The sequence below is a fragment of the Girardinichthys multiradiatus genome, chromosome 13 (genome assembly GCF_021462225.1).
Source record: "Girardinichthys multiradiatus isolate DD_20200921_A chromosome 13, DD_fGirMul_XY1, whole genome shotgun sequence".
In the NCBI taxonomy this organism is placed as follows: Eukaryota; Metazoa; Chordata; class Actinopteri; order Cyprinodontiformes; family Goodeidae; genus Girardinichthys; species Girardinichthys multiradiatus.
The window spans coordinates 10664128-10691642 of NC_061806.1; the positions used below are offsets into that span (position 1 = coordinate 10664128).

Below are 27515 nucleotides of genomic sequence, written 5' to 3' on the forward strand. Positions count from 1 at the left end.
CATGGATCTTTTCCAATCTCACCTGATGCCACATATCCCACACTCACCCACTGAGTGGTGAGACTATGAAGTGTAAAGCTGAATAAAACTGTGCTTAATGTTATTGTATAATTGTGCCCTCTGAGATGACTGAAAGTCAACACTTTAAAAAGCTGCTGAAGCTAACAATGACAAATAGGAATAATATTACAGCTGTAAACTTTAACTGGTAGCTTTAATCAGATAAAATCAACTGCAACACATACAAAGGGTGTATTTACTACCCTTAACATTTTATATTTTAACATCACAGTGACAGACCTTAATGTATTTTATTTGATTGTTAGACCAACACAATGTAGTGCATAACTGTAAAAAAGAAAAAGAAAAAGGATTCATAGTGTGTTTTCTTTTAAGAACTGAAAAACTCATTAAACCCTGGCTAATCCATTATCATTAGTGAAAGAAGAAAGACAATGGTTCAATAAAGAAAGAAGAAGTCCACTTTAACATTTACTACAAGCCAAGTAGAAGACACAGGAAAAATGTGGAAGAATGTGCTCTGGTCGGATGAGACCAAAATCCAATGTGGAGGAAAATCACCCTGACCCATTCCCATCATGAATTGAGGTGGCATGATCATGCTGTGGGGACACTAATCCTAACAGGGACAGGGGAGCTTGTCAGAGTTGATGGAAAGGTGGATGAAGCTAAAAGCTGGGCCATACTGGAAGAAAACCACTTAGAGGCCAAAGAAGATTTGTAACTGGGGTTCAGCTTTAGCAGGACAATGACCTTAAACATACAGCCAGAGCTACAAGGGAATAGGCCAGTCAAAGTGCAAAACCCAAGCTAAACCCACGCTGTAAATTCAGCAAAAAGATGTTATTACAACGTATTGACTCAGGAGGGCTGAATATAAATGCAAATCGCAGGGTGGAGCGTAGTGCAGCTGGTGCCACATATACCGAGGTTTGATTTCTGACTTTTGAGACTTTTACTGCATATCTTCTTCTCTTTTTTCTGGTTACTGTCAATAAAGACACTAGCGCCACAAAATTTAAAAAAAGAAATGCTCACCATACTTTTCAGACTTATATAAAGCATTGTAAACCCTTGTATTGTATTCCTGCTGAATCACAATACTTTGTGCTCTGACCCCTGACCCTTCACCTTCCAGCAGGACAACCATACTGCCCAAGCTACATTTAAATGGTTTCAATCAGAAGTGTCCACACTTTTGTCCAAAGTTAAAGGTAGCCCATAAAAAATACATGAATGTTTTCAATTTATAAAAAATGCAAACACTATTTATTGTAACATTTTACATTTTTCCCTGTTCAACAACAAACTAAATACATACCATTTATACACACTTTTTATGTGTGTATTCTTGTACTCGTATTTGTACTCATCGTCTTCCGCTTATCCAGGACCGGGTCGCGGGGGCAGCCCAGACGTCCCTCTCCCCAGACACCACCTCCAGCTCCTCCGGGGGAGCCCAAGGCATTCCTAGGCCAGCCGAGAGACATAGTGCCTCCAGCGTGTCCTTGGCCGTCCCCTGTGCCTCCTCCTGGTGGGACGTGCCTGGGACACCTCCCGAGGAAGGCGTCCAGGAGGCATCCGGTATAGATGCCCGAGCCACCTCAACTGGCTCCTCTCGATGTGGAGGAGCAACGGCTCAACTCCGAGCCCCTCCCAGATGGCCGAACTCCTCACCCTATCTTTAAGGGAGTGCCCGGCCACCCCACGGAGGAAGCTCATTTCAGCCGCTTGTATCCAGGATCTCGTTCTTTCGGTCATGACCCAAAGTTCATGGCCATAGGTGAGGGTAGGAACGTAGACCGACCGGTAAATCGAGAGCTTCGCTTTTTGGCTCAACTCTCTCTTCACCACAACGGACCGGCGCAGCGCCACCATTACTGTGGCAGCCACACCGATCCGTCTGTCGATCTCCCACTCCATTCTTCCCTCATTCGTGAACAAGATCCCAAGATACTTAAACCCCTCCAACCTGAAGAGGACAAGCCACCCTTTTCCGGTCGAGAACCATGGCCTCGGACTTGGAGGAGCTGATCCTCATCCCAGCCGTTTCAAACTCGGCTGCGAACCACCCCAGCGCATGTTGTAGGTCTTGGCTAGAGGGGGCCAGCAGGACCACGTCATCTGCAAAAAAAAGAGACAAAATCCTCTGGCCTCCAAACCAGACCCCTCCGGCTCTTGGCTGCGCCTCCGGCTCTTGGCTGCGCCTAGAAATCCTGTCCATAAAAGTTATGAACAGGACCGGTGACAAAGGGCAGCCCTGCCAGAGTCCAACATGTACCGGGAACAGGTCCGACTTAGTGCCGGCAATGCGAACCAAACTTCTGCTCCGCTTGTGCAGAGACCGGATGGCCCCTAGGAAAGGGCTCCCGATTCCATACTCTCCTCTCCAATACCCTGGTGTAGGCCTTACCAGGGAGGCTGAGGAGTGTGATCCCCCTGTAGTTGGAACACATCCTCCGGTCACCCTTCTTATGAAGGGGGACCACTACCTCAGTGTGCCAGTCCAGAGGCACTGTCCCCGACCGCCACGCAATGTTGAAGAGGCGTGTCAACCTTGACAGCCCCACGACATCCAGAGACTTGAGGTACTCAGGGCGGATCTCATCCACCTCCGAAGTGCAAAAGATATTTAATAACAAAAAACTCACTCACAGGAGGTGACGGCAAAAACAGGCATGGGCAGGTTGGCAAGACTGGCTTGGCATGATGAACAGGTGACATGAACTGAACAACAAGACATGATCTGAGAAATGTTTCCGCGATGACTAACTGAACAGGTGTGTATATATGGAGTGAAAACCAGGTGGAGCAAGGAGACAGATTAACTTGGAGCAGGTGAACCGAATAAACTTAATTGACAGACAGAACAAAACGTGGCTGCAGCAAAAACAGAGACTCTAATATACAAACAAAACCAAACTTGACAAAACATGAACAAGACTAAAGCATGCCCAGAAAAATAATAAACAGAAGCATGATTCAAAATCTAAGAAGAATAATAATAAATAATAATAACAAACAAAAGAACGATTCAAAACCTTAACTGTGAAAAACATAAGAAAAAACCCGAAACCAAAAACCAAACAACCCCAAATCATAACAAAACAGTGTTGGCAAATCACTGCTTCCCCCTCCTGAGGCGCCGGACGGTTTGCCAGAACCGCTTCGAGGCCTACCAGTAGTCCTTCTCCATGCCCTCACCGAACTCCTCCCAGGCCCGAGTTTTTGCTTCTGCCACTGCCCGGGCCACGACACGCTTGGCCTCACAGTACCTGTCAGCCACCTCAGGAGTCCCACAAGCCAACCACAGCCGATAGGACTCCTTCTTTAGCTTACTGCCGGTGTCCACCACTGGGTTCGGGGATTGCCACCACGACAGGCACCGCAGACCTTGAGGCCGCAGCTACGGGCAGCAGCAACGACAATAGATGCAGAGAACATGGTCCACTTGGACTTTATGTCTCCAACATCCCCCGGAATCTGGTCAAAGCTCTCCCGGAGGTGGGAGTTGAATAAATCCCTGGCCAAGGGCTCCGCCAGACGTTCCCAGCAGACCCTCACTATGCGCTTGGGCCTGCCAAGTCTGTCTGGCTTTCTCCTCCTCCAGCGGATCCAACTCACCACCAGGTGGTGATCAGTCGACAGCTCAGCCCCTCTCTTCACCCGAGTGTCCAAAACTTGCGGCCGAAGGTCTGGTGATACGACAACAAAGGCGATCATTGACCTCCTGCCAGGCTGTCCTGGTGCCAAGTGCACTGATGGACACCCTTATGTTTGAACATGGGGTTTATTATGGACAATCCGTGACTAGCATAGAAGTCCAATAACAAAACACCACTCGGATTCAGCTCGGGGAGGTCATTCCTCCTGATCACGCCTCTCCAGGTGTCACTGTCGTTTCCCACGTGGGCGTTGAAGTACCCCAGCAGAATAATGGAGTTCCCGGGAGGGACACTATCCAGCACCCCTGACAGGGGGGCAGTGGCAGAGGCAAAGAAGCCCAGGTACTCCACACTGCCGCTCGGCCCGTAGGCCGAAACGACAGTCAGAGACCTGTCCCCAACTCGAAGGCACAGTGATGCGACCCTCTCATCAACTGGGGTAAACCCCAACCCAAGACGGCTGAGCAGGGGGGTAACAAGTAAGCCCGCCCCAGCCCGCCGCCTCTCCCCGTGGGCCACTCTAGAGTAGAAGAGAGCCCAGCCCCTCTCAAGGAGATGGGTTCCAGACCCCACGCTGTGCGTGGAGGTAACAAGAAAATGATATGGGTCACTTTGTCTTCATTCTTTTGCTCTGTTTAGCCTGGTTTAATAATTGGGTGTCTGCTTTTCAGTAAAGGTCACTGGATGTTTGTGGTCCTATTTACTATCAAACTAAGTTGACACCAGAAATGTTTTTTCAGTTTGTGCTTTCCATTTTATAAAGGTTTCGATTTGTCTGCATCTGTTTTTTAAGGACCTGGCCTCAGTGAAATTTAATCCTAATTCTTTTAAGTCCATCTTCATCTGGTAAAGCCAGTGCTATTCTTGAATTGTAGTCCAGGGGCAGCACAAAATCCTACCAAGGGTTGTTGTTTGGACACCACTAGTTTAGATAAAGGCATATTCATGTTTGTTTGGCCCAGTCAAAGTCCAGACCTAAACCCAATTCAAACAGCAATTGCTGCTCACTGACGCTCTCCATCTGGTCTGACTGAGCTTGAGCTTTAGGTCAAAAGATATACTTGCAATGCACAGTGATTATTAACGTAATCTCTTACAACTATTAACCTTCTTTTACATTGCATGGTATTTCTTGAATTTCAGGTTCACTATAATTCTTTGTTAACCTTCAGCTCTACCTAATTTCACTCAACATTATTCTAAAAAATTACTCCTGACCTTTCTAGCCTTCCCTTATGCTCTGCTCTCTCATAAATATCAGCCCATTCCACCTGGGAGAGCACATAGGATCAGTAATCATGGATTTAATTACCTATCAGTGGTCAGTCATTCTCCACATGCCGTATCTGCTCTGCTACTTCGATCACTCTACAGAAGTGAGTTAAGTGCCCCCACAGAAAAAGTGTAAACAGACACTTTCCCTCCTGTCTTAATTCCCTTTTTGGACCCTGTCCATCCTTTAAGCACTTGTAAGTTTATCTGTTCAACTTCAATGACTCCTGAAATGATTTATGATTATTTCCATGACAGAGTCAAAGCCTCAGCTCCTACCCCAAACACTGATTGTTATTCAGGCTTTACAGTCTTGTTTTTCAGTTGCGCATCAAGAGATATTAACAAAAGATAACCATGGAATTGCAATCATAATGTATTTAGGTTGGTAAGCTGCTAATTTAAGCAATGCTGACATATAACACCATGTGATGCAGTGAAATTAAAGCCCTTGTTGTGTCTTGGTTTTGTTTGCAGACTTATTTATTGAGAGGTTTTGTATGACCGGAGGAAGCAGTCCGATTGGCTACCTGAAGGCCTGGCATACGAACCTCTACCTGTCTGCAGATGCTGAGAAGGTCAGGGAGGCGCTGGGTGAAGGTGAGCATGCACCACTGCACATACAGGAATGTTATAAGTGCCTGTTTAGTCTAATAAGTTAATGGTATGATGTTTATAAGGAACATGTGGAACATTTTATTCCATAACAAAACATGACAGAGGAGAATAATTATCAATGTTTTCTAAGTAGGAGATTATAGGAAATCTTTGTGTTTCATATGTAATTCAATGCCTTTGAAATGGTTTCATACCTCTTAATACTTTTCACATTTTGTCATGTTACAGCCACAAACGTCAAGCTATTCTGTTGGGATATTTACATCAAGAACAACTTCTTTCAACAATCCAGGCATAATTTGGTGATGATCTGAGTATTTCCCAGCATGTGAGAGTGCTGGGTCACAGGGCCAAAGTGATAGAAACCAGTGGTCAGCAAAGTCCCCACATCTTAACTTAACTTCGAATCTGTGGTTTGCTGAGGATTGTGTGTTGTGGTCAATGGGCAACTTACAGGGGTTGGACAATGAAACTGAAACACCTGTCATTTTAGTGTGGGAGGTTTCATGGCTAAATTGGACCAGCCTGGTAGCCAGTCTTCATTAATTGCACATTGCACCAGTAAGAGCAGAGTGTGAAGGTTCAATTAGCAGGGTAAGAGCACAGTTTTGCTCAAAATATTGAAATGCACACAACATTATGGGTGACATACCAGAGTTCAAAAGAGGACAAATTGTTGGTGCACGTCTTGCTGGCGCATCTGTGACCAAGACAGCAAGTCTTGTATCAAGAGCCACGGTATCCAGGGTAATGTCAGCATACCACCAAGAAGGACAAATCACATCCAACAGGATTAACTGTGGATGCAAGAGAAAGCTGTCTGAAAGGGATGTTCGGGTGTCAACCTGGATTGTATCCAAAAAACATAAAACTACGGCTGCCCAAATCACGGCAGAATTAAATGTGCACCTCAACTCTCCTGTTTCCACCAGAACTGTCCGTCGGGAGCTCCACGGGGTCAATATACAGGTCCTTCTCAAAATATTAGCATATTGTGATAAAGTTCATTATTTTCCATAAAGTCATGATGAAAATTTAACATTCATATATTTTAGATTCATTGCACACTAACTGAAATATTTCAAGTCTTTTATTGTCTTAATACGGATGATTTTGGCATACAGCTCATGAAAACCCAAAATTCCTATCTCACAAAATTAGCATATCATTAAAAGGGTCTCTAAACGAGCTATGAACCTAATCATCTGAATCAACGAGTTAACTCTAAACACCTGCAAAAGATTCCTGAGGCCTTTAAAACTCCCAGCCTGGTTCATCACTAAAAACCCCAATCATGGGTAAGACTGCCGACCTGACTGCTGTCCAGAAGGCCACTATTGACACCCTCAAGCAAGAAGGTAAGACACAGAAAGAAATTTCTGAACGAATAGGCTGTTCCCAGAGTGCTGTATCAAGGCACCTCAGTGGGAAGTCTGTGGGAAGGAAAAAGTGTGGCAGAAAACGCTGCACAACGAGAAGAGGTGACCGGACCCTGAGGAAGATTGTGGAGAAGGGCCGATTCCAGACCTTGGGGGACCTGCGGAAGCAGTGGACTGAGTCTGGAGTAGAAACATCCAGAGCCACCGTGCACAGGCGTGTGCAGGAAATGGGCTACAGGTGCCGCATTCCCCAGGTCAAGCCACTTTTGAACCAGAAACAGCGGCAGAAGCGCCTGACCTGGGCTACAGAGAAGCAGCACTGGACTGTTGCTCAGTGGTCCAAAGTACTTTTTTTGGATGAAAGAAAATTCTGCATGTCATTTGGAAATCAAGGTGCCAGAGTCTGGAGGAAGACTGGGGAGAAGGAAATGCCAAAATGCCAGAAGTCCAGTGTCAAGTACCCACAGTCAGTGATGGTCTGGGGTGCCGTGTCAGCTGCTGGTGTTGGTCCACTGTGTTTTATCAAGGGCAGGGTCAATGCAGCTAGCTATCAGGAGATTTTGGAGCACTTCATGCTTCCATCTGCTGAAAAGCTTTATGGAGATGAATATTTCATTTTTCAGCACGACCTGGCACCTGCTCACAGTGCCAAAACCACTGGTAAATGGTTTACTGACCATGGTATCACTGTGCTCAATTGGCCTGCCAACTCTCCTGACCTGAACCCCATAGAGAATCTGTGGGATATTGTGAAGAGAACGTTGAGAGACTCAAGACCCAACACTCTGGATGAGCTAAAGGCCGCTATCGAAGCATCCTGGGCCTCCATAAGACCTCAGCAGTGCCACAGGCTGATTGCCTCCATGCCACGCCGCATTGAAGCAGTCATTTCTGCAAAAGGATTCCCGACCAAGTATTGAGTGCATAACTGTACATGATTATTTGAAGGTTGACGTTTTTTGTATTAAAAACACTTTTCTTTTATTGGTCGGATGAAATATGCTAATTTTGTGAGATAGGAATTTTGGGTTTTCATGAGCTGTATGCCAAAATCATCCATATTAAGATAATAAAAGACCTGAAATATTTCAGTTAGTGTGCAATGAATCTAAAATATATGAATGTTAAATTTTCATCATGACATTATGGAAAATAATAAACTTTATCACAATATGCTAATATTTTGAGAAGGACCTGTACACAGCTGGGCTGATATAGCCAAACCTTTGGTCACTCATGCCAATGCCAAACGTCGGTTTCAAAGGTGCAAGGAGCGCAAATCTTGGGCTGTGGACAATGTGAAACATGTATTGTTCTCTGATGAACCCACCTTTACTGTTTTCCCCACATCCGGGAGAGTGTGGAGTGTGGAGAAGCCCCAAAGAAGCGTACCAACCAGACTGTTGCATGCCCAGAGTGAAGCATGGGCATGGATCAGTGATGATTTGGGCTGCCATATCATGGCATTCCCTTGGCCCAATACTTGTACTAGATGGGCGCGTCACTGCCAAGGACTACCGAACCATTCTTGAGGACCATGTGCATCCAATGGTTCAAACATTGTATCCTGAAGGTGGTGCCGTGTATCAGGATGACAATATACCAATACACACAGCAAGACTGGTGAAAGATTGGTTTGATGAACATGAAAGTGAAGTTGAACATCTCCCATGGCCTGCACAGTCACCAGATCTAAATATTATTGAGCCACTTTGGGGTGTTTTGGAGGAGCGAGTCAGGAAACGTTTTCCTCCACCAGTATCACGTAGTGACCTGGCCACTGTCCTGCAAGAAGAGTGGCTTAAAATCCCTCTGACCACTGTGCAGGACTTGTATATATCATTCCCAAGATGAATTCATGCTGTATTTGCCGCAAAAGGAGGCCCTACTAATAAATTATTGTGGTCTAAAACCAGGTGTTTCAGTTTCATTGTCCAACCCCTGTATCTCCACATCAATAAATACAGTGCCCTCTGTGATCAGGCCCTGTACACAAAGGGCTCGGCAATGCTTGAGCAGTATGGCTACCAGGTAGGAAGATAGTGCACACACCTCCAAATTGCACTTAGGCTGACTGCTGGGAGGCACAGCCACTTTGTACCTCATAGCTGAAATTGTATGTCATTCCCAAGATGAATTGACGCTGTATTGGCTGCAAAAGGAGGTCCTACACCATACTAATAAATTATTGTGGTCTAAAACCAGGTGTTTCAGTTTCATTGTCCAACCCCTGTACATAATGGACTATTGCTGGTTATTCACAAACTCACAAGACTTATGGTTAAAACACAGCAACCATACTGCTTTTAACCGTTTCTCTAGAACTCTGCTCATACCAGTAAGTTTTCAGAGGTGGAGAGAAACATGCTACTTCACCCATTTCTTCTGTGGGAGGTGGCTCCTTTAAAAATAAAATTTTGAACTAGAAGCCAAACCTAAATTTGGACCCAAATTATTACAGTAATCTTTAATGCTTGTTATTACATACAGTTAAAACTTTAATTATTCATAACGCTGGCAGATTTAGGTTTAAAGTAATCATTCCAAAAAAATACCAACATCTTTCTTCTGACTGGAAGTATTATTAACGTTTTGGAGTGGGCAAAGTCCTGACTTGAATCTGATGGACAGTCTGTGATTCGAGCTAAAGATTAGGGTGACGGCAAGGAGGCCTTCCAACCTGAAAGACTTGAAGCTCATCACCAAAGATAATTTGTAAACATACAAGTGAAAAGGTGCATAAAGCTGCTCAGCAATTGTAAGAAGGGTTTGATTTCTGTAAAACCAATGAAGATTTTTCCATTGATTGTTTTGAAAGCTTTAAATAATTTTTCACCAGCATCTTTTTTCATAAATTGAAAATAAAAAAACTGATTTTTTTTAAATTGATACTCTTCTTACGTGGCTTTATTATCTTTAGGGAGATGCCTGTCTCATTTCCTAAAAGAAACAAAGTTTTGGTTCAATGGAAATAAAAGCAGATCTAAATCCACCAGGAATATGAAAATGTTTTGGTTTAACTGTACATGTACAGGATATACTGAACTGTAAATACTGAGCAAAAGAGAATGCTAGCACACTCCAGACAAATAAAACAGTTCTTGACTCTTTGCTTTTCTTCCTAAGCACTTCCTAAGTCTGGCTCTTCATTAAGATCAATGTCATTATTCGGCAGTATTATGGTCTACATTACTACTGTGTGTTATTTACCTCACCAGTGATCATCCAGATATGGCAATATCTAATTTTGTTTACAGTGACACATACTTTATACCAACAGTTTTGCAGAACAGGTTTTTGATTCTAAAGATACATTTGACTCAACATATCCAGCACGGTGGCACGCATCGACAATGCAAACGTTCTGTATACAATCAATTTTGCATCTGCAGAAGTTTGCTCAATGCCTGGTTAAAGCAAGCATGTCTCCTCTTGGTTTTAATACAAGCTGTTGATAATACAGCTCCTAACACATTTCCCTTTAGTTACAGTTAACTCTGTGCAAACAAAACATAGAGAAAATGTTGCCCTCTGTCGTGGATTTAGCTCTTTGCTTTTAACATCATAAAATTTATAGACTAGTGTTTCAGCTGCTCTCTTAGCAGTCCTCTTCTTTACATACAGCTGTCAAGCGCAGCTCGCAGACAAGGCCACATGGCATAGATAGTCAGGAAGCTGCAGTAGCCAATACAGTTTCAGTTACATTTTGTTAGGGAAAACCCAGATTTGGTAGATCAACCAAATACAGTTTACAGGCCATAAACACAAAAAAACAGTAAAACATTACCTGTTAAAGTTGCAACCTAATGGCTTGCTGGGGGTGTGACAGACATAGACAGACAACGTGAAGTAAGCTAGTGGCCTGATCAGAAAAGTACAATAGCCAAACATCTGTTGTACTTCCTTCTTTGCAGGACTACATGATCATTCCTGTGCTTCATTGTTACCCCATTCCTCTGGTTTATTTTTATTTCAAGACCTGTTCTAACTAGGAAAAATACAGGTTCAGTAACATTGTAAAATAGCCTCTTTAACTGTTTATTAGAATTACTTTATTTGTCAATTCATAAAGGATCTGATTCCATATAATGGTGTATTGTGGAATAAAAAGAGGGCAAACAAATATTCCTATTTGGCAGAGCTGCAGATTATTTTTATGTTTCCATGAACCAAGGGAGAGCCAGGCCTGTTATGTCTAATGTCTCTTTCTGTATCTCTGCTCAGGAATTGCAGCAGCAACAATGTTCATGCTGGAGAAGATGACAGAGGTGTCAGAGTCTCAGCTGAGAGTAGCATTTGATGGGGATGCGGTCCTCTTTTCTGATGAGTCAGAACGCATTTTCAAAACCCATGGGCTGGACAAATTCTTCGAGCATGAGAAGGAAAATGAGGACAGACTCCTGGATCACGTTTGTATAACTTTGTCTACATTTCTATCCATGACATTGCAAGTAAGCCTTCTGTTAATCTTAAAAAAAAAAAAAGATTCATTTACTGGGGCGGTGGTGTTAGGGGAAGACACACAACCCATGTTCAGAGGCCTTAGTCCTCAACGCAGGCTATCTATCTATCTATCTATCTATCTATCTATCTATCTATCTATCTATCTATCTATCTATCTATCTATCTATCTATCTATCTATCTATCTATCTATCTATCTATCTATCTATCTATCTATCTATCTATCTATCTATCTATCTATCTATCTATCTATCTATCTATCTATCTATCTATCTATCTATCTATCTATCTATCTATCTATCTATCTATCTATCTATCTATCTATCTATCTATCTATCTATCTATCTATCTATCTATCTAGAACATGTCTGATTAGCTGTACATGACCTTCCATCTAAAATCCATTAGATCAACACAATAATCTATTAATGCTTTATTTAAATAGAACAATATAATACATAGTTTCAGGACATAATGAGATTCAGGCCATCAGTTCTGCCAGTTTAAAAGACAGGCAGTTATTATAGAAATTAGCTATTCATTATTCAGATAGCATGCTGTGTTTGAGCTCCATGTACATAAATGAATGCATAAAAAATGCATAACAACAAGTTATCATCTCCTCTACTACTCTGCAGGGTCCCCTGAAGGGTTTCCTGGAGGCTCTTGGGAAGCTCCAGAAGAAATTTTATGCCAAAGGCCAACGCCTGGATTGTCCCATCCGCACATACTTGGTCACAGCTCGGAGCGCGGCGAGCTCGGGGATTCGAGCACTGAAGACGCTCAGGGCCTGGGGGTTGGAGATTGATGAGGCCCTGTTCCTCGCAGGCGCCCCAAAGGGCCCCATGCTGGAGAAGATTCGGCCACACATCTACTTCGACGATCAGATGTTTCACGTGGAGGGAGCAGCAGAGATGGGCACCATCGCTGCCCATGTTCCTTATGGGATTGCACAAAAATATAATAGCCAGCACAAGATGAGCACAGGGAAGTAAAAAAACAAAAAAAACAACAGGACTTCAGATAAAACATCTTCGAGTGGAAGAAAAGCTTAACTTGTTCTCTTAAATGTTCGCAAAAGCACTAAGGTCAAGGAGAGGTCTGGAACCTGAGGTAACCTGAACGCCAACATGACTGTCCCCTATAATATTAAAAGCCTTATTAGTTTGCTGGTGAGCTTTAGGAAGTGTTACCCTGCATATGACAGCGAGTGTTTCATTACCACTATAAATGCACTATTTTTCACACTCCTTATCATCTTCCTAAAAAAAACGCTACTCTACTCTACAGAGATGCAATGCTTCACTTATTTCTGTTCAAGAAAAACCCTACATTGAATGTTGTTGAGCTATAAGCACAAAGCAGAGATATTATGTACAGGGTAATCATATATTCGGAAATATTGTGGCAAAAGTTATAATAAAAGAATTCTGTAAATCAATTTATAATTTTGATTTTAGAAAAAATGTAACAAAAAAAGCTCTAAACCGAATGCAACTTTTCTTGTGTAAGTCTGAAACAATCATAGAAAGCTATTTGTTCCAGATGTTGCCTTAAGAGTGTTTCTGATGAAACGTACAGTGTTTTTTCATTCAGTATTATTTCATTATATTACCAAACAATACAGTTTCTTGTAAAACTATTCTTAACCCTTAAGCCTTTTCACATTTTGTCACATTACAGCCAAAATCTACAATGTATTTTAATGGAAGTTTATGTTATAAACCAACACAAAGTCTAAGAACTTTGAAGCAGAATGGGGTAATAAAACAATATTCCATGCTTTGGATATCTCATGTAGCAATGCTCAACCTTTAATCCCAAAGTGGAAAGAGTATGGTATAATTGTGGTCATGCAAAGTCATGATATCCACTTAATCTAATGGGAGAGGCAAGGAGAGAATTAATCAGGGAAGCAGCCATGAGGCCCATAGGAACTCTGGAGGAGCAGCAAAGATTCACTGTTCAATTTGGAGAGGCTGACAAGTACAAGTCATATGCTCCACACATCTGGGATTTACAGATGAGTGACAAGAAGACAGACATTGATGAAAGAAATCCATTAAAAAAGCCTGTTTTAAAATTTCCCAAAAGCAATGTAGATACAATAACTGTGAAAGAATGTGCTCTGCTCAGATGAACCAAATGTGAACCTTTTGGCTGACAGGAAATGTGTTAAGGAAAACTAACATTGCACATAATTCTGCAGTAGGAATACTTTTTAGCAGGCACAGGGATGCTGGTCAGTGTTAAAGAGAAGATGGTGCTGTGTCAATCATTGTAGACAATCACTTACAGGCTGTAGAAGACTGGGGTGGAGGTTGGCCTACCAACAGAACAACTGCCCTAAACATTCAGCCAGGGCTACAATAGAATAGATTACATTAGCAAATATTTATGTGTTGGAATGGCCTAGTCAAAGACCAGAATTAGAAACAACTGAGAGTATTTGGCAAGAACTGTTGTTAAACAAGCTCTCCATCCAATCTCACATAGGTTTTATTATTTAGCTTTGTTAAGCAGGCAAAAACTTTGTAGGTGTGCAAAGCTGGTAAAGACATACCCTGATAGACCTGCAGCTGTAATTAAAATGAAAGATTGGTCTAAAAGTATTGACTCGCAGGGGTACATATTTCTGCTACATTTGTTTTGTAAAATACATCAAATCCCTTAGATCCTTTTTCTTCCTCTGTTGGTTGTAATGTCACAAAATGTGAAGATGTTCGAAGACTGTGATTACTGTTGGAAGACACTGTGGTATGATGCACTGCTCTGACATGTACTGCAGTGATGTTCCTGGTTTTTCAAAGGTCCTTTTGCAAAAATTGTTTGAATAGCTTTAGCTTCAGCTACAGAAATGTAACACCTTTAAGAATGTCAAGATTTCCTAAAAGAGTTTTCTATTTAAAACTTTCCTTTCTGAGTGCCGTTAACTTCAATCAATGCATCTGGTTTTCCACCCAGAATTAAATTCCTTATGTATCATTTCTAAGAAAGTAAAGACACTCCAATCATTAACATGCTAATGCTTACCGTGGTAGCATCCGTTTTCATATTTTTTAAAAGCCAAACTGGGGCCCAGATAGAATTTTGTGAGTAACTGCTACTGGCACAGAACAGACAGGCTTGTTTCATTTGCTCCTGGAAGTCAGAATTGTAGCTCCATAATCAGAAAATCAACTTGAATCCTTCCTGAATTTAAAACTAGGAGGTAGAAAGGTGAAAGTTTTTCAATAAACAAATCTGTTTGTCTGATGTTTTTCATAAAGTTTTACCACTTATTTGTAGGTCTGATGATTACTGTCAAAACAGGAGCAACACAACTTGCATTTCTCACTGGCTTTCCAACTTCCAACTAGAATACATGTAAAGTGCGTGTGGTGGCATTCCGAGATCTGAGCTCTGATTTCCATGGTAAATAGAACCTACCATGCTAGTTTTGCTCCTGAACATACAGTTGTTGGACAATGAAACTGAAACACCTGTCATTTTAGTGTGGGAGGTTTCATGCCTAAATTGGACCAGCCTGGTAGCCAGTCTTCATTGATTGCACATTGCACCAGTAAGAGCAGAGTGTGAAGGTTCAATTAGCAGGGTAAGAGCACAGTTTTGCTCAAAATATTGAAAAGCACACAACATTATGGGTGACATACCAGAGTTCAAAAGAGGACAAATTGTTGGTGCACGTCTGGCTGGTGCATCTGTGACCAAGACACCAAGTCTTTGTGATGTATCAAGAGCCACGGTATCCAGGATAATGTCAGCATACCACCAAGAAGGACGAATCACATCCAACAGGATTAACTGTGGATGCAAGAGGAAGCCGTCTGAAAGGGATGTTCGGGTGCTAACCCGGATTGTATCCAAAAAACATAAAACCACGGCTGCCCAAATCACGGCAGAATTAAATGTGCACCTCATCTCTCCTGTTTCCACCAGAACTGTCCGTCGGGAGCTCCACAGGGTCAATATACACGGCCGGGCTGCTATAGCCAAACCTTTGGTCACTCATGCCAATGCCAAATGTTGGTTTCAGTGGTGCAAGGAACGCAAATCTTGGGCTGTGGACAATGTGAAACATGTATTGTTCTTTGATGAGTCCACCTTTAATGTTTTCCCCACATCCGGGAGAGTTACTGTGTGGAGAAGCCCCAATGGATCCAATGGTTCAAACATTGTATCCTGAAGCCGGTGCCATGTATCAGGATGACAATGCACCAATACACACAGCAAGACTGGTGAAAGATTGGTTTGATGTACATGAAAGTGAAGTTGAACATCTCCCATGGCCTGCACAGTCACCAGATCTAAATATTATTGAGCCACTTTGGGATGTTTTGGAGGAGCGAGTCAGGAAACGTTTTCCTCCACCAGTATCACGTAGTGACCTGGCCACTATCCTGCAAGAAGAAAGGCTTAAAATCCCTCTGACCACTGTGCAGGTCTTGTATATGTAATTCCCAAGACCAAGTGATGCTGTATTGGCTGCAAAAGGAGGCCCTACACCATACTAATAAATTATTGTGGTCTAAAACCAGGTGTTTCAGTTTCATTGTCCAGCCCCTGTAGGTCAGTGTAAAAGCTGAAGTTATAAAACTTCCTGGAGCATTATACAAGGAAGACAAAAAAAGCACTTAAATGTTGTTTTTCAAATGTGCAAAAAATCTTAATGTGTTTTGTTGCATTTCAATAAATACTGACGATACAATATTTTATTGCCATGATAGAAGCAATGTTCCGTCTTTCATTAATACCCTTTACATGGTCAGATGTGAAACTAGTGTGTGTGCACCCCTTAGAGGTGCCCAAGTACAGTCCTCGAGAGCTGCTATCCTGCAATGTTTAGCCTCTTCCCTTTTCCAAGACTCTTGAATCAAATGGTTGTATTCCCTCATCAGCATTCAGTCGTCCAGCTCTGCAATGGCCTGGTCATTTGATGCAGGTGTTGTGGAGTAGGGGCGCACCTAAAGGTTGCAGGATAGTAGCTCCCGGGGACTGGACTTGCCCCCCTGCCTTAGAAGCTCAGGCTTTAGATGAGTGCCTGCTCCATATGAAAAATCCTCTCATTATGCTGATATGTAGCAAATAAAAATAAATTAGATAATCTTGACTGACCTGCAACAGGAAAGCTTTTGTCTGATAGAATGTCACATAGTGAGAGAGAAAAGTTCTTATTCAGTATGTTTAAAAATCTGTTCTCAACTGTATGCACACCACACCTTTCAGATATTTATTTACTTTTTATGTATAATTCTTTTGTTTTTATCTTTCACATAAAACCCTGATAAAATACATTGTACATGTTTGTGGTTGTAACATTTGAAATGTGAAACTTATTCAAGTGACGTGAATGCAGGGCACCGTAAAAAGTTTAAAACCAATGTTACTGAAAAGGCCTAACAGTTTCCATTAGGAAATATGAGAGATGTGCAAAAGATGTTTTTAGAGGTCTGTTTGTATTTCTTAAGTTCACCATGGAGTGGCAGCATTGGAACAACAAAGAACTAAACGCTACACCAACTAAAACACGCTGGATAATAAAAAAAATGGGTGGAGATAAATTCACACTTCACATTGAGAAAATGTATATGTTTTAAACTGGAGATGGATTTTTGATGTTTTTATCTGTTTTTTATCAATATACACCCTCAGTCCTAGTTTGAATCTTTTTCTATATACCCTTCCTTAGATATGTCACTGCTTAAACTCACATGTATATGATAAATACCTAATATTTAAACCCAACATCCAGTGTTGGTGTACCGGGCTTCTTTTACCAACTGTGCCCCAGCAACCGTCACCGGGGGATAATGGACTGACACTGATGTGGATGTTTTCATGGACTGAAATAGCAGCCTCATGACGTTGCTGCTAACCTACCGCAGAGAACAGCAGCAGACAGATAAGATATGACTTGCTGCAGAGCCTATGCACAGTTCAGAGTGGCACATACTGTATGTTCAGCCAGAATCGCCCATAAACAGGCAATAACTATCATTATGAATGGAAAAAGTGGGGAAATGGAAAGCTTATTGCTATGCTGTGTCAGTTTGATCATGGCTGGGGACAGAAATTACAACCTGCCATCCAAACCCCAGTTAGTTCATAACTGCTGAACAGTTTCTATGTGAAGACAGAGAAGAAATTGCTGGGAGTACATTTCAATCTCAGCTGCTCAGCAGTACTGAAATTGGAGAGCTTCAAGTCACGAAAGGAATAATGTTAATGCCTGTGCAAGACTATGTTGGAGAGAGAAATTATCAAAATAAATAAGGCTGTTGTATTTTTTTTATGATGTTCCACTGAGTGTACTGGGTTGTGAGATGTGATACATTATGGACCATAAGCCCAAATGTAAGCTGTCTTGCAGCCAGATGTGACCTTTGGTGGGGAGCCTTTATCAGGGCTAAAAACAACACAATAAACAACAAATGTGAGAGAGACAAAAAAAATATCAGAGAGAAGAGAGACAGTTGGATGGAAAAGCAGATACAAAGAGTGTTGTTTTCCTTCTGCTCGCTAACTAAGCAGAGTGACACCCATGGAGGGAAAAGATGGGTGACTCACACTAGCCTAGCAGCGGATGGTCAGTCTGACAAGGACTGAGCGGTTAGAGACCAGCCCACAACAGACAGCAAGACTGATATGTTCCAGTACACTATTTTGTCCTTAAAGTTCTCAACATATAGACCCCAGACAGTGAAGCAGAGTCGGAAGGCAGTAGAGCTCACAGCAGGTCTGAAGTTTTTCTTCCAACATTTGTAGGTATTCATAGCACTGCTATCAAATATATGACTATCAGCAGTGTTACGTATTTACAGGCTGGAAGCTGGCAAATACCCAGAGCTGGAGCAAGAGTGCATGGGGCCCACTTCCAGTTAGGCCCATTTCCTAGGAGAATAACATGTTTATCTATTTTTGGAATCCTAAATAAATTTGTATTCAAAACATTCAAAACACAATACATTTTTGTTGTGGCTGTTGGTTTTCAGAAGGACCCAAGTGCAGATATAGACTAGCAAAGAGTTCTTTGATTACAACTTACAAATGGCCACAGAAACAAGGCAGAGTTGATCGGAGAAACGTTGATTGGAGAAACGGAGAACATGGCAGTTGTGAGCGGAAGAATCCGGCAAGGAACAATGAGATGTCTGTTGTTAAAATACTGAGGCAGGGTTGAAAGCTCACAAAAGAGATCTAACAGAAATAATTCCAAATGTACAAAGGACAGAATAGACGAATAAAGTAAGAAACTAAACACAAAACAATGCACATAATAGAGCAACACTTAGAGAAAATTCTAACATCAGAGACACAAAAGAATCCCCAAAACACCTATAGATCGTAACAATTTATATGGGATACTTAGAAACTTTCAGATAGAATTTAAAATTAGAATAATTCTTTATAAATCTCAAAACAAATCATAAGTTTTGAGAACTACAGTAATTAGGTTTAAGGAATCAGGAACTGTTCAGGGCCCCTCCTTGCCATTCTTCCATAAAGGCCAGATTTGTGGGGTTCATACACAAGCTTTATAAGGGTTATTGCCCATACATTTTAGCCAACTCATATCTACATGTATCATAATAAATGAGCAGTGAATAACATAGAAGATTAAAACAGCATCACAGATTTTAACTGCTTTAAATAATGTACAGTGAGTCAGTTTTAGGAGGAGGACTTTTTCAAGATTTATTGTCTGACTTTTAATTGCTTCCAACAGGGCTGCCTACTGCCCTGGATCATGGGCTTTGTAGTTTTATTAAAGTACAATGATTCCCCATGAATGAATGAATGTGACAGAGGTATTTCTCAAAATAAAATTAAATAAATGAAGCAGGTCAAAAAATGCCCTGCAGAATCTCTGCTGTTTAGTTACTTTGTATATTTGCATAACTGAATTATTTAACAGTATATAGTCTCAATACTGATTTCCATCACATGTTTTTTCCACTCTTAAACTGATATTGTCTTGATCTTTCGTCCTGATGGTAGCTTTTGTTGCAGTTTTTATTTGTTCTTCCAGAACAGTCTTATCTTATTCCTTTTCTTGTTGCCTTTCAGCTGTTCTCTGTTAGTCATTGTCTCCATGTGTTTGACTACCGCCTTGTTGTCTGTCTACCTTGCCAGATTATTGTCTCATTCCAGATTGTCATGTTGCCAGCCAATAGGACTCGCGTATTTCTAGGACTGCCTGCCAGGTCCTGCCTAGAGCACATTTGGATTGTTTTGTAATTCTGTTTTTCAGTTAATTTAAGATTTCTTTTCTGACCTGCCTATCCATAAAGGGTGTCTGTATTTGGGTCCCCTCCTACGCACTGTGAAAGAGAAATAATGATAACAAGCACTTTTCATGAAGCCATGACGCACAGTACTAAGCACACCCAGTGCATTATGAATTTATTCACGCTTTTTAATTTTCAGCAATTTGTCAAGTTACCACCTCAGACCAAAATATATTTTATTTGAATTTTATATGATGGACCAACTTATCCAAACTCATCCAAAAGTCAGCTAATTAGTACAAAGAACCCACACGTGTAAGTGAGTCTCAGAACAATGCTGGCTGTTCTGTTAAGGCCTCAAGAGGTTTGTTAGAGAACATTAAGGAACAAAGAACATCATGAAGATCAAGGAACAAAGGAGACAAGTCTGGTATAAAGTTCTAAAGACGTATGAAACAATATCTCAAGTTTTGAACATCTCACAGAGTATCACATACTTTCAAACAATCAATGACATGGCAATCCACCTAAACTGAGAGGCAGAGAAAGGAGAGCAGTAATCAGAGAAGCAGCCAGGGGATTAGGAAACTCTGGAGGAGCTGCAAAGATCCACAGCTTGGTTAGAAGAATTTGTTGGCAGGACAACGACTGATCATTCATCTAACAAATCTGGCCTTAAGGGAACAGTGGCCTAAAGAAAGTCACAAGAAGCCCGATTTCCAGTGCGCCACAATCCATTTAGGAGAGTAATAAACATGCAAAAAAAGATGCTGTGGTCAGATGAGAAAATGTAACATTTGGGCCTATGTGCTAAAGCACTAAAAATCTAACACTGCACCTTAGTCTGATCACACTGCTTAAAATACACTTTTATCAGTTTTACCAACACCCATGAGACTTCTTTTGCCAAAATCCACTTGACGAGGAGCTCATGGCTGAGCAATGACAGTATACTCTGCCACATCATGTACAGGTGTCAAGGTTTCAAATAAAATAAGGACCGCTCACTTAAAGTCTTGTTTATTAGAGGCAAACTGTGTCATGTGTTCACGTCGGACTCTTCAAGCATGGTCACTTTTCAGAAGTGACCAACTAGAGAAAACCCTTGCAGATCAGTGTGTTTACTGTATTTGCCCTGAGCGTGTAGCAGTGATTACTGAAGTGTTCAGCCAATTGGATAGAGAGTTCAAACATAAACATGAATTCCTTTCTTGCCATAGGAGGAGTTTGATAGTAAAGTCTCAGGGCACACTACACTTAAATAATGATGCTCAGTTCTCTCTTGTTTGATGTCTCTAAAGGCAAGGTTAGAGAAGTCACTGTTAAATTGCTGCTTTTGTGCACCTTCTAAACTGAAATTTATCCCATTTTAAAGTGTGTCTGCTTGTTTCCTTCCACAATAGATTGGTGTAGATTGGAGCTGATCTCCAATCTCTAATTCCAGTAGTTAACATGTTGTTAATCAGGTTGCACAGGAGTTGTAACAGTCTTGACAGCAACCACTAGTTTTATTAGTTGAGTCCATTTGGACTACCTTTGCATTGAAGTCCAGCTTGTGGTTTCTGGTTTGTTGGCCAGATTCTCACTGAAACGAAGCACAACAACAATCTCCTGGCAGTAATTAACAGCCAATTAACTGCTAAATGCTAAATTATGTTTCCACTTTCTGCACCAGCTGATCTCTGTTGTCTGTGTGCGGTTAGATGGTGGGTAGGCAGTGTGTGGAAATCAGCTGCCTTCTGAAAAGGAAAACAATGCAATTAGAGCTGCAAAAGTTAAAAACTTGCAAAAAACCTTACAAAAAGCTTAAAAGTCCCTTAGATAATTACACTTTTTATGGCATAAACTCATTGTGTGTTTAATGGGCATAATTTATCTTAGTCAGTAGCATGTGTTCTGTTATCTTTACACTAACAGCCAAATGACACTGAATTCTCAATGAGAAGAAAAATGTATATGTTATACGTAATAAAACCCTCTTTCAATTAATAGGGCCATCCAAAGACTGCGAAAGCTGCCAACCAAAACCACTAACATAGGCCATAACATATTGAGCAATTCAGCTTTCCATGCAGCAGCCCACAGCATCTGATAGCTCGCCCTCACCCCCACTAACACAGCTTCCGAGAACGCACCCCTCCACCCCCAGTCAGGCCGCAACACCATGCAGGGTGGCCTCCCAGACACGTTAGCCTCTGAGCAGGCCAGTCTAACCAGGAAGTTCTCATTACCAAATTTTTCTGCGACTTCATACTTGTGCTTCTGCTCCAAAAACATTCTTATCTTAGTGGTCTGGGGCCTCATGTGGCGCACAAAAAATTCAGATATACGAAACTGTATGTAAACATGTCACCACACACGTAGACTTACACATCCCAAATTGCAGTGAACTTGGTGCAGCTGGATGTGGTGTTAGGACTGCCAGGTCCCTACCCCTTAATCAATATGCAAAGTAGTATAAGTAGCCAGAAGTCACCCATTACGTGTTCAAATAATCATGGCAACGGTGCTGTGACAGTAAAAACAAAAACGGTTCCTGTCGGCAGAAAATTGCTAAGAGAGACTGTGTCTGGACATCATGAGGGATGTTTGTAGTAACTGACAGCCAACCAACAACTACTTGAATGACATCAGCAACTCGAACCTGACCTGAAGTATTAAGGTTGTTGGCTTGAACCCGTTCAACGTCTGCATCAATGCTGCACTAAGTTCAATGCTGATCATTATAATGACGTGAATATTTCTTACATATTTCTATTAGGAAGACTGTCACCACACACACTATGTGAAGAAGTGGTTTAAATCTTTACAACCATTCTGTCGCCACATGAAAAAATAGAAAATCACCTAGAAGCCAGTCATCGCGCAAAGTATGCTGAAGTTTTTCTCCCAACACTAATAATTATTATTGTATAAAGGAATCATCAGTTCAGGCCATGATGCCATTGCATTAGTTAGTCACATTTGCGTGTTATAAATAGGTTGCACATACATTGAATGAAAATGCCTCCTATTCATCAATTCATATTCACTTATAGCTGGTGCCCTTATAGCAGTATGGGTGCAGTCCATAGCTCTGATTACATTCAGAAATCGGCTTCACGCTGCAAATGAGAGCAAATTAGAGGAGCTTTTTATAAATGAGCAACATACGGATGAGACCGTCCCATTTGGCTGGCATGGCCCGGCTCAGGGATGACTGTTAAATACCCGACCTGTCAGTCAGCTCCCTCTGGAAAGCTCTAGTTGAAAGGACTGCAGCATAGTGAGAACTGGAACTGGTACTTGAGAGGCACGGTTCCTCCCGGTATCCCATGCAGAGCTCCAAAATAATTCCCCTGGGCAATTTAAACCGACTGATAAGCCATGCATCATCATGTGCCAGCAGATCAGTACTATCTCTGAATAAAACACTCCCTCCAACGTCTTCCATCCTCCAGCTATGCCATAGCATCATTCCACAGTTACGTGCAACTTTCCGCAGCTATTTATGAACATGTTTAATTTTCCGAGGTGTGTTTTGTATGAGGCTAAATGTAATTCCGTTTGATTGCTCGGGTTTAAACCATAAAAGGTTAAACTCATTAAAAAGGCATCAAGTTTGATGCTCCATGAATTAAATAAAGCTGAATGGAGTCATATTTCAGTTGATTTAGGTGATTTTTAGTTTTCTTTAGTTTATCATCGTCGAAAAAAAAACAAAAAACGCAAATTTTCATAGCAGGTCAAAAGTTTGCGTGGATTTACGCACACTTTCACACAAAGTTAATTTTTGTACATGCCAAGTTGTGCGTAAAACATTGCGCCACAAGATTTCTGCGCGTAAGTACCCTCCGTACATGAGGCCCCAGGTCTTTCTAACATTGACTACACCTAAAATGTCAGTCATGACCTCACTTAATTCAAAGGAAAGGTGCCTTGATGCCAGTGCTTCTCTGTGTATAACACAGTGTGTCCACTCAGCATTAGGTGAGGCCTTCTTGATGAGTGCCCAAAGTCCTTTTCTCATCCCTGCCAATGTCTGTGCACCATCACTGCAAACACCAATGCAATTGTACCAATGGTGTAGAGCACCAATGCACTATAGCTCATTCTCTCTGGAAGCAGTCCAGCCTTTTGAAAAGGTCTTCAGCCTGTAAACATAGTCTTTGTTGTTGTCAGTGGCTTCATCGAATTGTAAGGCAAACATTTTTCTTTGAGTTTATCTACCAGCTGTTCTTGAAGATCAATGTCATTTATACATCTGGCGACAGTGTCATTGCACAGAGAGATAGGGTTTAATTTTGCAACACTTGGTTCATCCAGCATAACAGAAACCATGTCTATGGCTGCAGCTAGTATCAGCTCCTCTGCTCTGGTGTGGTGTGGGTTTCTTGGCCCCGAGCAATTTGGTACGCCACCTTATATGATGCTAACAGTGCTTGGTGGTTTTCTGAAGTAGCATTCACAAAGTAAGATGATTGTTGGCAATATTCCGCATGTTTTCGCTGAAAAAACTCAAATGGTTCATCTGCGTGACTGGGTGTAATGTCTTTAGGTGACGCATTAATTTATTTGGCTTCATGCTGTCTGCTGCCAATATTTTTAGTCACAGTAAACACAGTGGTCTTTCCTCGTTTCCCACCATAGTCACAGTGAACCCAAGTGCTACATAAGCTTTGTCTTAGCTTTCGGGAGACTGTTGTTTGTCTCATTATCGCCCTCTCTCTGGCTTCTTTTTCCATCTCTGTTAAATATTTTCCATGGCATCTCTTGAGGGTTTGTTCACTGCACTTCATATCTCCTGCTCTATGCTGTGTGTACCCAAAAAAAAAAACCTGCACCATAGCGCTAATACTCCCTCGCACACTCTGACAATGAGAGCACCACTGCCACCTACGTAATTGCATATCCAGCGTCGTGGATGTGCAATTACACTTTTTTCTAGTATGGCAAAAGAAGTATGGTCCCCGGGGTCAGACACGCCCCCCACCTGGCATTGCCCGACTATTTGAGGACTGCCTTAAACCATTCTAGTTTTTACAAAAGATAAAACAGTTTAAGTTATAATAACTAATAATGTTAACATGATGCAGTAGACACAGATAAGTCTACATCAGTAGACTTAACTTATAGGTATTAGTTTACAGAAATGATGATTTTCTGCTACGTGTTCAGAATCAGAATCAGCTCCAAACAAGGATCCAGCATCCAAACAAGGAATTTGACTGCGGTCCACTTTGCTCTCAGTGAGGATATTTTTGGTATATATAAGAGTGGAAATAAAGACTATCCTTTTTAAAATGTACATATATGTATACACAATTGACTTTACAGAAGAATACAAACGTATATAGCAAATAACAAAAATAACATTTATTACTACTTATAATAATTTGTTAATGTACGTAATGCTTTCTAATTCAATTAATAATTACAATGTTGGATTTTATAATTTTAATATGATGTATTGTTATATATATATTGTTAAAAAATATAATGAAAAAAATTTAAACAATACATTTGAAAATTCCATTGTACTTTATTTAAAACATATTGCAAAGTACACATGAAATGTTTCATATTTTTTGCATTAATAAAAAGACAAGTAAAAACAGGCTTTAAACATGTATTTTAATGGCAACCTTTTTTAAACAGTTAATAGTGCCCCAGTAAAATCTTCCCTGCCTCACTGATGGGGATGGTGAGAGTTCATCATGGCAATGAAAACACCAGTTGAGGGTGTAGCAACGTGTAGCAACTGAACAGGAGTTAGAAGTGTCTGTGTGTGCATTTATGTTTTAACAATATGTATAGCTCACATGCTGATATACTCAAAGGATCAGTCGTCACAGAGATACAGCTCAAAGATTTTTATATGGCAGTCCCTAAGACATTAGTAGTGTACGAGTGTGTGAGGCCTAATTATAAACCATTGCATATATTCAGATCGGCATTCATCTCTAAAAATCTAAAAATACACTTGCACAATACACTTGAAATGGAAGTTCTTTATATTGCAAGCTGTTTTTTCAGTGTTTAATCATGTATTATAAAATACTTGGAGCTCATGTTATACAGTTAAATAGGTCATATGTCCTTCCTCAACATCTATTTGATATCATTGTGAAAACATCAACAAATTGAGAAATAACAGGTTACAAACAAAGCTTGCTTTCTAGAGGTCTGGCGTTTTCACCAAAGATAACAGAAAGCCCTCTGAGCACCAGGGTCAGAATATTAGTTGGCTCTGTAGTCAGAAAAATGTTAGACTGGCAATTAAAGATCACTTTGCATAATTGCGAATCATAAGATTTGTGGTGAATCTTAGATGAGTGGACCTTAACTACATTGATGAAGCTGAATGTGCACAGAAAGATGTAGAACCTGCTAACCAATAATATCCTTTGAAATGTTTGCTGAGATAGTGCCGTAAGTGTAGCTAGTCACCCATGCAAAATTAAAAAGAACCGTTTTGAATCTGTAAATTACTATATTGAGCAGACATTATCTAATTGCCTCAATACAGGCTAACACACGTGTTAATGCTGAAACCGACAGAATTATCATTTTAATTTTGGGCTAACTTTAGCATTAGGCTAGCTTGTTTTCATCCAGAAAGATATTGTTTTCCCAGAAAGATTATTTTGTCAAATAAAGCATCACATCTTGCTTCTAAGACACTCACCACCACGCCTTGTGTAAATTAAGTTTCTTTCAGAAAAATACAGTTTTCTCCAGGTTAATGCAGCTTTGAAGTGTAACATTGCTGCTGCACTATGCTGTACTTCAGCGTTCAGCTGACTTCAGTTCAGGTCTAATCCAGTGCTCTGTGAGCTGAAAGCTACCGTTGAACAGGCCACGTCTCTCCCCTTTCAGGAACAGCAGGTTTTAGGTAATCTCTGCTTATGATCATTGCACTGTAGTTTCTTACCTGAACAGTGCAAATAACTAATCTAATTTAGCATTGAGATAATTTTCTACAAAACAAGCAAGACGTACTAATGACTACTAGAAGTGCCTGTGATGGCCTTCAGATACTTCAACATCAGTTCAAAGAATTTTATAACCAGAAATGTCAAGGCGACAGGCCTATAGTCATTTATTCCTGTGACTGTGTATTTCTTGGGAACCGGGATGATGGTGGGGTGTTTGAAGTATGAGGGAACATCACGCAGCTTTAAAGACTTGTTGAAGGTCTGAATGAAGTGTAAGCATTTATGATTATTGATTATAAATACTTACACCCCATTTACCTGACGAAATGGACGATGGCTCAACATCCCGCCCTAGGTTCGAAGAGTAGAATAATGATCACAGTCTTTGAAACTACCGGTCCATTTGTCATAAGAACTGAAAAACACTGATAAGTGAAGAAGGGAAACAAAACAAGAACAATACTGTCTCTGTATTCCTGTTTGGCAGAAATGGAAATTCAAAGTTAAGTTCACTCTGTAAAGGGCCTATGACTTGACAGGGTGAAAGGTTAGCCCGAGCAGGACTAAACTTTGACTATCTCATAACTTTCTACATAGTTCAATAAAGAAGGACAAAAAAACAATCCACATCATCATCACATTGTCATCAGCTTCGGTAACCCTGAGACAAAAAAGAAAACAAAAATTAAAAAAAAATAGGATAACAAGATAATGGGGTCATAGCTTAGCTATCCAATTCCAGTCAGGCACTGGAACCAGCCTGTATCATTGGTATAGGTGGCGCTACGAACCATGGGAAAATAAATGTGATGGAGTCAATCCTGGACAGTAACTGACTGAAATGACTGTATGCAGTATGTTATCTTTCCAAAAACAGACATTTAACATGGGTTTAAGTTTATACACATTAGCTCTTTTAATGATGGTGGGATTTAGCATTAATCCTGTCTCTA

General features: G+C 41.1%; 1 protein-coding gene across 5 annotated transcripts in view; it reads left to right on the top strand.

Moving 5' to 3' along the window:
* Positions 1 to 14672, top strand: part of nt5c1aa (5'-nucleotidase, cytosolic IAa) — a 43547-nt gene extending 28875 nt beyond the window's left edge. For all 5 annotated transcript variants that reach the window (XM_047382975.1, XM_047382979.1, XM_047382976.1 and 2 more), the window contains 3 exons: positions 5436 to 5558; positions 11180 to 11364; positions 12056 to 14672. In XM_047382975.1, the coding sequence (XP_047238931.1) occupies positions 5436 to 5558; positions 11180 to 11364; positions 12056 to 12412 (665 nt within the window). In that variant the 3' untranslated portion in view covers positions 12413 to 14672. The remainder of the gene's footprint in view (positions 1 to 5435; positions 5559 to 11179; positions 11365 to 12055) is intronic.
* Positions 14673 to 27515: the final 12843 nt, after the last annotated feature.